The 12248-nt window shown below is 35.2% G+C and overlaps 1 protein-coding gene across 1 annotated transcript in view; it reads left to right on the forward strand.

Annotated features, from left to right (window-relative positions):
• The window catches only part of LOC120341990 (uncharacterized), a 41454-nt gene that overhangs the window by 23604 nt on the left and 5602 nt on the right, over positions 1 to 12248 (forward strand). Inside the window, exons 8-15 of the mRNA XM_039410613.2 lie at positions 82 to 291; positions 1572 to 1812; positions 2237 to 2347; positions 3969 to 4056; positions 4304 to 4406; positions 9399 to 9592; positions 10203 to 10448; positions 10873 to 11034. Coding sequence (XP_039266547.2) covers positions 82 to 291; positions 1572 to 1812; positions 2237 to 2347; positions 3969 to 4056; positions 4304 to 4406; positions 9399 to 9592; positions 10203 to 10448; positions 10873 to 11034 — 1355 coding nt within the window. The remainder of the gene's footprint in view (positions 1 to 81; positions 292 to 1571; positions 1813 to 2236; positions 2348 to 3968; positions 4057 to 4303; positions 4407 to 9398; positions 9593 to 10202; positions 10449 to 10872; positions 11035 to 12248) is intronic.

Genomic DNA, 12248 nt, shown 5'->3' on the forward strand with positions numbered 1-12248 from the left:
TCTTATGCAATTTTACTTTGAAAAAGGCGCAAATTTAGTTTTAGTATTAAATATGAATTTGCACTTTGTAATTCTGTTCAGGGTCGGAAGATAAAATCGTACTGGACGCAAACGACAATCAGATGTATTTAGGCACTGCCACGCCACAATCAAGATCACAACTGAATCACAGCCCAAGTCGTGCTAGAAGCAGTCCCCGGCATCAGGGGTTCGATTCGTCTTCCGGAAGTGATGCGATTCCGGCCAAAACGTTTCATCAATTGAAAATGTTCCAAAAAAGATTAGAAGAAGGTGGTCTCTTACATTTCATGACATTACTGATACTATTAGTAGGACATGCATTTTATTTTAGCATACCTTGCCTTGCCCAACCTGGTCACAAACTAAAGTGTGTTGTATTGCCCCTACAATTTTGTCGTGTCTTATTATTCGCTTTGTCCTTTGAGTATGAGAAAACGAGGTCTGAGTGTTAGTTTTTATAATAGTTATTGAAATTCTGTTTTATCCAGACTTTTACTACATGTGTTTTGAAAACATTGTCAGATATGAAAACTACTGTATTTATCAAACAAGAAAGGAGGGTTAAGAATGAGTCAATCAACTAACAAACTGCCTAATGCAAGAATAGTTAACTAAAAACAAAAATAGAAACGGGATTATAAACTGAGTTTCGATAGAATTTTTCAAACGATTGAATAATGAATTCTTAGTACAAATAAGAAGAAATCTGGGTCTCCAAGCTATATTCTGAAAACCATACCTATTACCACCCTAAGAAACCCCAAATAGTGCAGTAGTAATCGTAGATGCATAGCTTTTTTACTTACATACCAATCAAAACTCTATTTTCTTACCTTTTCGACAATTTCATCTGTGTATAACTAAAAAGTAATTGGCTTAGATTTACTGTTTATAAAATTTATTGCGAGACCGCGCAAAACGACAAGCGACCGTTAGTGAACTTGACGTAACACGGACCGAGTAATTGGATTATCTTTCCGGTTTGACACTAACGCTGAGATGATATAAAGTCAACATCGACTCTTGTTTACATAAACCATTTTACAATTTATCGCTGATTTTAAATTGGTACTTTAAAATTGAACTAGTGTGAGATATGGCCATTACAGACCGCATGTTATTCACATTCCATGTAAAGTTCTGGCGTGATTTCAATGCAAAAACGGATAATGGTTTTGCAACTGAAGCGCGCGACCAATCGATTTCTTAAATGTTATCGCCCTCCGACCCGAAACGATATCTGGTTTAGTGACAGAAATCGAAGATTCTTGTTTAAAATTGTTTTATTTTTTAAACAGTTTGGTTTCTCTGGCAAACCACTTGTTGTATATTCTAATGCTGTATTTCATGGTCTATTTCATGCCTATTATGTAAAGGCGATAAGTGTAATTCCATCCATTGATTTTTCTTTATCTTATTGAGCAAGGACGTAGATTTAATTTTCTGTTTGTTCAATTCGATGGCGTGTATTTTATTCCCAAAACTCAACATTATCTATGGAAGACCCTTTCCACTCTATTTGTTTTATTCCTCATATTTAACTTTTACAGCCTCTGACGACGATATAAGAAAAGAAGCGCAAGACGAGGTCAGCACTTTGCGAGGACATCACAAGACGCCAGTAAGGTTGACGAGAAGTCACACCACTGCTGGCATGATGCCTATTGTCAGGCCACATAGTGGCGGAAAGGCGCCACCAAAACAAACCCCAAGAGATATTCACTGTCGTCAACGGTCTGAACCGGTCGAATTGTTTCAGAATCATCAAAATTCTCCAAGGAGATCGGCAAGGTGAATACTTGTAACTTGACACAAGAATGTTTGAAACTGTCCCAAACTTAACGGAAATGATGTTGTAGTATGTGTCAGTTATGGCATTGCGTAAATAATATTTGAAGAGGTTGAAACTAAGCCTTAGCGTTTTTTGCCTAGCAAAATTACACCTTGGTTTTTCAAATTATTGCACCCACTAAACGGCAATGTTGAAAATCTCATAAATCTCATAACATAAAATTGCAGTGAATCATTTCTGAAATTCCTTAATGCTATATGCAAATAATTATTAAAACGACGCCTTTAAACTAACAAGTTTCAAAGTTTTTTTTATAGCACTGAGCCACTGAAGTATGTTATTTTTCTCGTTTAAACTTGTACCTAAACGTTTTGTCACAATTAGACTGAATATTTAAAAAAAACTATTTTATTTTTGTTCCAGCGTTTTGAACAGCGGAGTTCAAGATAGTGCTACTTATCGGCAACAGCAAGCATCTAGAAACATCCGGGAACAATATTTAACGACAGAGCAAAATTTAATTTCTGAACTACGGTAAGCATGATTGTATTCAAAAATTCACCAATTTTAACGACCTATCGCGTTAACTTTTGTATAAAAGGTTATTGCATTGCTCACGTTCAACGTTTATCACTATTAATGAATTCTTTATTGCATACATTCTACCAATTCAGCGAGTAAACTGATCGAACATTAAACGCTCTGCTTCTGTTTGCATTTCGGCGACAGATTTACACCGATCTGTTTGTCATTTGTCGCCACTAATTACCTTCATGATGGCAGTTTTGATCTCGTCAATTATGTTGTCTGACATCGGACAAACAGCAATCCCGGATAGCTATCCTATCTCAGCTGGAAATGGATTGTAAAGAATTTACATTCACCTGCACTACCAAATACAAGGGCTATTCCAAGTGACTCTACAGAACAATTCCAGAAATTTTGCATGTTGTTAGATGCAATATGTTTTACATTGCTAGCTACATGTTTTGTATTATTGTCCAATCAGTTGCTTTATGGGGCTTCAACGAAACTGCACAAAAGTTTTAAACACAAGACTTAATTAGTGAATATAAAATATGTAATAAAATATAGCGTGACTCTACCGGACAGCAAATCCACCACGCATTAACGTTTCATTGTGTTGTGTTGTAAATTGTTGCGCTGGTACCGCGAGAGCCCTTAATATTTTCTGGTGCAGTAACTGGAAGACCCTCTTATGTGCCACCCAAGTTACCCAATGTAACACTGTAGATCTATGACGATAATGTGCACATTGTACGTGACTCTATTGGACGTGACACTATTGGACATTTTTCCACTTCGGAACAGCGGCTCATCATCTCATAGAATCCTAACAATAAATAGGTAATGACATGTCCTATACCACTGCAAACACCTAATCTTTATTAACTTGAGACCAGTGCATCTTTTTGAAATGAAATAACTGTACCAAACAACCAAACACTTTTTGTTACGAGTCATCACAAAAAATGTCAATTGTATCAAAATTTCTACATTTCAGGCCATTTTGTGTAAACCATCAAAAACCTGGGTGAAATTTAAACTTTTTCCATGAAATGAATGCAGTCCAATCAAATTCTTTGATATAGAAACTACAAAATTATTCCTTTCATGCACTTTTTAAAAAATTGATGAAATTCGACATTTACTTGGAATGGCCCACAAACGTACGTGCTTGTACTGAACGCGTAGGCTCGGTTGCATCAAGTCTCTACTAGAAAATTGCACTTGATCGTGTGTAGCTGCCTTGCAAATCACCCTGTCAATGCGGCAGCCCAATAGCCATCGATTCAACTCGTCCATATTGCTAACTTGCACAGACAGTCATTGCACTTCTCGATTCCTTTCTGTGTTACGCTTCGAACAAAATTATCTTAAACGTGAGATAATTTGCTTTAGTGTAATATTTTGGCAATCGGTTTTAGGAAACATCTTGGCGTATCATATGACCGTTTAATGAGCTAAAATTGAACTTTTATGCATATAATTGCGCAGTATTCGTTCCCTCCGAGACCGCCCGTATTGCGATCTAAGCGCGGTTTGTGACAAGACAATTTGAAGGATGGTGATTAATAATACTTGGTAAACTTTATTATGTGAAAAAATTAACTTTTAGTAAAATGTATTTTAGCGCCGCAAGTGGTGGATCATGTGATTCAAGTTTGAGTAGCATATCGATGGGAAGTTCACAACAGCAGCAACAGCAGACGTTTTATAAGGTATTTACGTTACAAATTTATCAATTTGGTTGCTCAAAAAAAACTCTGTTCTTATTTAATGTAATTAAATCACAAAATTCGTTCACCCGCGGGAATTTTTCGCATAAAATCCTTTTTATGTACTTAATTTTCTCCGGGCCAAGCATGAGCATCCATATCTTTGTTTTTGTTATACCTGTTATGTTAAAGTTCCTTCGCTATTTTCTATGAGTAAAATGAATTGGATATTTACTTTATTTTCCCGCAGTCTCCTGATTCAATAAGCCGTTTGTCGTCTGAAGAATGGACAGGAGAGGATAGAGAGAGTTCTCCATCGCCACACAGCACAAGTCAGCGAAGCTGTAGTTCAGGTACTAAAAAATGTATTTGTCATTCTAATTTTTCATGGATGGTGTTCAAACCAATCGTACGAATTTCTAATTTTGTCAACCAAAAAGTAATTTCAGTTCTGTACCTAAAATTTAGGAATTAGGTAAGATCGAAAGTTGGATTGTGTGCTTTTTATAACTTTTCTTTTTGGTATGTGAAGGTATATTTAATCCTTGCTCATAAAAATTGGTTTTTACTCACGTACAAAAATACCACAAAAAATTTGAATTTTTCAAATTTTTGGATATCTATTCTATCATCATTGTTATCGGTGACGCTATCTTGTATTTACCAATTGTACCTGTCCTCTATGTGCACTGATGTGTTTTTCTTATTCTCATATTACTAAACTCTTAAAATAAAGCTACAAAAAAAATTCTGACTTTTGGACTTTTTGCATTCCATTATCATATAACTGAAACGTATCTACATAATTCATATTCTTGTATTTCCTATTGGATGATTCGTTTGTAGTTACAACAAAATTTTTGTAACTTTGACGTAATTTTCCAAAGCAAAGTGTTAGCATTGTTTTGACACAAGGTCATAGTCATAAGCGAAGGGTGACATATAATCTCTCAATACAAAACAACATGTCATAGGTAAAATTGTTGCAAAATAATCAAATTTGAACTTGGAATACGTTAAAATTCCACTTGAAGTTATGGCGGGTTTAAAAAAAAACTAGTGGAAATAGTGACGTTGTCTATTCACATTGGCAATGGCCATCGTAATCGACAGCTCTGCTCCGATAAAAAAGTTCAACTCGACTATCTAAAAAAATTGTGGGTATTCTCATCGATATGACATCATGGGTTGTGAGTGCGCTGTTTTCCTTAATGATTCACATTTGCAATAATTAGATTTACTACTGGTCGAATCATCGCTGGAAATTTTTTAATGCGGTAACCAATATTCTATATAAAACTTTCCCTTCAATAACAAAACATGTTATCAATATGACTGACGCAAAATCAATGCAAAACACATCGCTAGTTTGAAGATCTAAGCAAAATACCACCACATGTTTCTCTTCTAATCGGCTTGACCAAAGTTTTCACATAAGAGTGCTAGAAACAATCATAGTTGGACTGAAATTAAAGTAAAGTCGATCCCCCGTTCTCCCAACAAGGCTCCGAACAAGCAACAAACTACTATTATATAGTGGTTATTACTTTTTGTATGGAACTTCACGGATAGTTTATCCTAGGTTGGGCTTCTGTTATCATATACCTCGCAAAACTATAGTTTATACTTATTTTAAATCTGCCCATCCCTATAGTAAATATAAATACATACAAAATTTAGCGAATCGTTTGCGAGCGGGTGGTGACCTTGGTAATAAAGTTCAATTCGAGCTATTCTCGGTGCTTAATTCTAGATGATAATTTGAGATAAATTTATTATTGAGAAAGCTTACAAGACCACCGTAATAACACAGGAATGCACTCAGTCAAGTACGTCTCCGTCTTATGAATTATTTTTCGCTTCATATTTAATGCTTAATTAAATCAGATACAGATCGATATGTCGCATTCATTCGCATATTTATAAGCATAAAATTTTATTTTTGATTGAAATTTTTATTTTTTGTGTGACTGTTCAAACACGGCCTTGGATAATCTGCGCTTGTGTAGTAGGGGATTGGACATGAACGTGTGTTTTATGGAATTTCAGAGCAATTTCATTTCACTTATCACCTCTACATAATTTGCATATAATAGACCTTTTTTCTGTTTTATACCACATTAATAGAAAACTAGTTTAATCAAGAATCTTCGATTTCTGGCACTAAACCAGATATCGTTTCGGGTCGGAGTGATAACATTTGAAAAATCGATTGGTCTGCACTTCAGCTGCAATTTTTGCCGATTTCAACTTCACACGTGTTTTTAATTAGCCCTGCTAGATTATGTATACATTGTATAGTACGATATAAGCAGGTTATCTTGTCTCAAGATCTCGATTTTGACAAACCGATTATTTTGCCTACGGGCTTATTTCTGCAAAAATATCTAATGCGCGTACATTACAAAACATCGACAACGAAAAAACATAAACATGAACTGTACTGCACTTGGCTCCTGTTATTTATTATAAGTCGAACTCGGCGACGAAAAACTGAATTTCAGCATGTTAGATTTGCCACAATCCGGTGTTTTAACTATAGCTCTTGTATATGTTTTTTACCACGTAGTCTTATGCTCGCACGCCCCGGGTCAGATCCGCCCTTCAAAGTTCGTTGTATAATTTTTATTTTTAAGGAGTGTAACCGTCGTAGTTTTTTTGAGATATAGAATGTTTATATACTTTTGGTTTACCTTCTTATATAATAAGACAATGTATATTAGGATTGAGAAATGCTTGTCCGAATTTTTTTGCTTGTTGATGGAACACGTTTAGTAGGTACCACGCCCACAATGCTAAGATGTGCTAATCCTTTAAAAATCTGTCAAGTTTGTGGTGAGTTAAAAATACTGATTTGATGACGACAAACTTCTTGCGAAATGCTTTTTATTTTCGTCACTAAATAAATTTAGGCGAAGAGTCTGTCATCTAACCAACTTCAGCTGAATTCGAAAATTGTAAAACAAAAAATCGAGTAAAAGGCCTTTTCTATTGGCACGATCAATTTTTCGTGCTCAAAAGTCGTGTTCAATATCGAAGATTTTTGTCTTGATTTTTCTGTGCCGTACTTAAGACTAAGCATTGCCCATACCACATATTTTCACAGAATGCTCGCCATTTCTGAAATCCCCTTGGACGTATGTCTGTGACTTTGATACATTAGGTATAACTTTACGTTTCTTATGTTATATTATACCCACTATCTTACGCCGAATCTATTTGATTTCTTTCTTGATTTGCTGCAATGAAAATACAAGAAGTTTATTCTGAACCACGGATTTTGTTTGGGTGCTCGTGACGTTGCTATATGCATATGTGAAAATATTTAGCGTCAAATCCGACGTTCAGTTATCAACATATTGTTACCTATCGGTTTAAATAAGATTATTAGCCTATTTTTTGAAAGTTCAGTGAGGAGAAAGAAATGTCCTAAACTAATTTTCCCAATGCTGAATCGAAATAGTTCAACTGTCCTTTTGCCGACCTCAAATTTCAAGTTCTGATTTCCCTTTGTTTATCACATCTAGGTTAAAGTTACGACTTTTTTTAACCTTTCACGTTTCCTAGTTTATCCGGCTCATGTCAAATGATTAAGATTGAGTTATTGATATCGGACCAGGACCACACCGGATTATCTCGCCTTCGCCCGTCGAAGTTTCATTTTGAACGGATTTCGTTTCACCCACGCGTGATGGTTTACGTATTAATTTAAGTATATTAAACCATTTCAGTAATCAGTTTGAACCTGTTTGTATCGGTTTAACATATACGGGAAGACATGGGATAATTAAAAAACAAGAAAAATCAAGACTAGTCATGTATATTTTTGAATTAGTTCAAACAGCTGACAATTTTGTTTGATTGAATGCATATATTATCAATATTAATAAACTGTTTTAACTTAACATATTTGTATGTAATTAAATTTGGCTATTTAGTTATGTAACGTTTAATTTTCGGTACTCCCGTAGTGTTGGGCCATAATTTTATTCCGATATTCCTTATTTTAGTTCTATTACGAGTTCGGGGACTGTCTGTGTTAGCCAAGTGAATATACCTACCCCCTGTCCATAGGTATCAGTTCCTTTACACAACTTGATGGTAAAGTAGGCGAACAAAATTAGTAGCCCCATATTGGTACGGTACACACACTTCTGGAGCGCCCACTTTTCTATACTATCTTTTTTATTTTTCTATTACGCATTAATTATATCATGTCAATTTTGTACTGCTTCATAATCTTAGAAAACTATAGGGACCTTGAATATCAAAATATATTTACATTTACATTAGCCATAAAATTGCTGTGAAATCTTCTATTACATTGCCAGTCTGTTTTGTTTTAATATTCGTACTTAGGAATACAACTGTGAATTTTTGTCGCGCTTGTTGTTAAACTATGAGTGGATTCACGTTTCTCATGTTAGAATTGCAAAAAGCACGTATATTTAAAGCGATAAGCAATGTTTTTCACTTTATTATAATTTTGTTATCCAATATTCGTGTTCGATCTGACGATTAAGCCTTCAATTACCCGTGTTCCAATGTCTGTTCATAAACTGGCCGTTTTTTTTTTCAATTTACTGACAAGCATTGCCTGTGAGGTTTGGTAAAGGCCAAAGCTGATAGTCTTTGCTTCTCGTTGTTTTGTGTTCGATTCATACTTGTTTCAACATTGTTTTATACGTTAGAAGCGTATATAAAGAAAAAACGAAAACGCCTAATTATCATTTCTATTATATTCTATTTCTCCGCTTTGCGACTGTTGTGACATATGGCAGCCGACCTTCAGTCTGGCAGAAAAGTGCTAACTGCGTTCCGCGGTTTCTTTTTTACGATAGATTCGGTTATTCGTCTTGGCGTGTGGGCTTTAATGATAGGTTCCTATACCGTGTCCATACCACTCCACAGACTTCTTTTTAGATTCGATGAACGTTAATCCTACTAATCCGGTTTTTTGATCCGAATGAAGTTTATTGCATTCTTTGAATACGTGTCACGATTATTTATGTCACCGTGAATTTTTGGATTATTGGCGCATATGAATTACACTAAGCACAACCAGCGTATATTACTCTTCCAACATTCGAATTATTTCAATTAATATCATCTAAACCAAAAACTCCCATTTCTGACTGCATTCATGTGCTGTACGGTTAATTCCACTATTGTCATTTGTGAGAATACTATTTTTGCGAACCCTTTTTCCATAAATTCCGCTTCATTTTCTTAGTGCCTACTATAGCAATTTTGATGAAGCCTTTACCTACCATAGCAAAGGATTGTTCCTTTGATATATGAAGTAGAAACGACAAAATTATTTTATTTCATTTTAATATTTACAGATGACAACAGTTTGTCGAGTTCTCGAGATGGAAGAAATCCTCTGGCACGCCAAAACGCAGTCATCACTACTGAAGCCTCGTGGCAGCGGAGATTAGCAGAAGAAAGAACGACCCGCGTATATGAAGATCGTAATAAGAATGGGTCAGCACCGATGGGGATGGTGGTTAACAACAAGACTGCATGTGTACCACCGGTATGTTTCTTAAAAGTGTTTTCTTCCGTAGTGTATTAACTGTTTTTAAAATCAAACATACCGTCTCAATAGCCGCCACTATTTTTTATCCATCATACTCCCCATCGACCCGAATTTACCAATGTAATGACCATCTTGTTTCATCGAATTATTTCTAGTATAGTTAATGTTAGCATGTTTAGACGTGAGATGTAGCTTTTAAAACATAAAAAGCAATCTTGCTGTTTTTTTTATGAATGAAGTGTTTATATCCAAGAAATACACTTCGTCGTAGTGTGAGTATTATATACTTACAACATGTACGACATGGATATATAACGATTCATAAAACAAACAATGTTTGACTGCTTATATGATGTCAGTAATGCGCCGTAATCGCTTGATGCGTTGTATATTTATTATTTGCCAGGCATAACTTTCTTATGACTTGACGGTCTCATTTTATATGTCTTAAGTCATGCTAGGATTAGATTTTCATATTTCCCCAGGGGGAAGGAAAGCCTAGATGGGCCTATTCATATGGCAAACCACGACTGTTCGTCTGGTTTTCTCCATCTTTCATTCAGAACGCAAATACAAAATTCAAATTCTATGTAATTTAAATTACCAGCTGGAATCATTGAACGCTTCAAAACCGAGACGGAAAAGCTCCGACTTCGACACTGCTACACGACAGAACGCGGGTATCAATGCTAAGCCGAGGCATCACTCTGAAACCTCGAGTGAGGAAGGGGTGCCACGACATCTGCTGCCATCGTCAGCACATAAGCCGCTACAACGCCGTGCAACAACCGGCTCTCCGAATAAGAAAGCGTCAGCGGCTAATGGTTCCGTGCCGACTATCAAAGAAGGAAAGGTTAGAAACGTATATTGTAAAAATCAATAATTGGACACGAAGTACCTATGGATCGTTTTGTCGAATTGTGGTATTTGTCCAGGAAAAATTTCCGTTCTCCGAAATTAAAAGACAAATCGATTGCAATTTTAAAAAGTAGTTGAAATTGTGAGAATTTGCTAGGAAGCTTATTACTTTTATTTTTTCATATTCCTTGAGTCCTACGGGACCCCATATTTAACCCAAAATTTTGATGGCTTTTTATAATTCATGGGCTCATATACAAATGCTATTCGGTACAATTCTTTTTCATTTGGCCGGGATTTTTCTGACATTGCAGTGGCTATATTAGTCCTTTCATTTTCGTGATCATATATTTGAGATTTGGTTTCTTGTTTATCAAATTGTTTTGTGAAAATTTTATGAAATCGTGCTTTTTTGTTAGAAATTGGCTCAGAGATCCAATAGCGGTCCTTCACCGAGAAAGGGGAAGAAAAGCCCAGATTGTCCGATGTCACCCAGAGCGCAACACATACACCATCAACGATCACTGTCTTCTCCCAGAAACGATAACATTCCATACTATGATAAAGAACATGTTTTTAAGGTGAGAAATACATAAGCCTCGAGCTCTTTCAAAGCCATACACCTATTTTAAACAGTGTGGCATTATTAAATAAATGCACTTCATTTTTTTAGTGCTGTACTGTGTTGTGGGTTTACTTAGTATGGGCTGTTAAGCGATATTAATGCGTCGAACTTGTCTTGATATGATTGTATATATGATAAGCGATCTTGTTATATTGTCATGCTGAGGTGTATGTACACCTTGCGCTCTTTAAAAAATTATAAATAATTCTGAGGTAAATAATATCAACAATTCACCGGTCAATTTGTAATTTGAAACTTCGTATAACCATAAAATATTCTTGATTTGATACAGCTTCGTATCAAAAAGACAAAATGCGAAAGGCCAAATGTTAAAATTTCCTGTTAGCAAATAACATTGCAATCTTCTTGCAATCATTTCGTATTGTGACAACCAGTACGACGAAACGCTGATTCACGTTAGTTCCTTATTTGGAACTTGGTACAAAAATAAAAGTGAACTTGAAATAAGTATACTCATTTAGAACTTGACGTCACCGTTTAAATTTTTTTATTCAAATTTAAATCCTTTAGTCTATTTTGACCTTACTTTGCCCAAAAAACAACAACTTTTTATAAATGAAATAGAGAGAGAAAAACGGTAATTATCATCCATCGCAGCTTGAAATTGCATTCCACCGGTTGTTAAATGAACCTTAATTTAAAAGATCGTGATAGCTTCAGGGAAAAGACTACTGACTACATCTATCAATTCAGGCCTTTGTATTTTGATTTTAATCCTATATATTTCTAAACAAAGGCGTTTCTTGCTTATCCCGCGCTTGATTTCCTTATCGTTCATGCTTGTTCCAACGTACACCCTGTGATTAGTAACCTAGAATTTTTGATAATAAGTAGCTTTGCCAACGAAATCGTCTCTTGGAATTTTTATTCTTCCGGAATACAATGCAGGACAATGTATTTTAGTTAGACTTCACAAAGGCTAATCAATTTTGAATGCCACGTCACAATCTGGGTTGTGTTCTAAGAACTAAAAACAAAAGTTTTTTTGGAAATTTGGAAACAACGCCCTTTTGATTTTTTTAGTGTTAGTACTTCGTTTGACCTCATTTGATCTGATTCCTGTTGTCTTGAAAATATTTTTGAAATAAATTTTTATTTTCAAGTAAATTCCATTTTATTCACTACATATGAGAACTCTTATACAATCTC

This window comes from Styela clava, chromosome 3, assembly GCF_964204865.1.
Source record: "Styela clava chromosome 3, kaStyClav1.hap1.2, whole genome shotgun sequence".
Lineage (NCBI taxonomy): Eukaryota > Metazoa > Chordata > Ascidiacea > Stolidobranchia > Styelidae > Styela > Styela clava.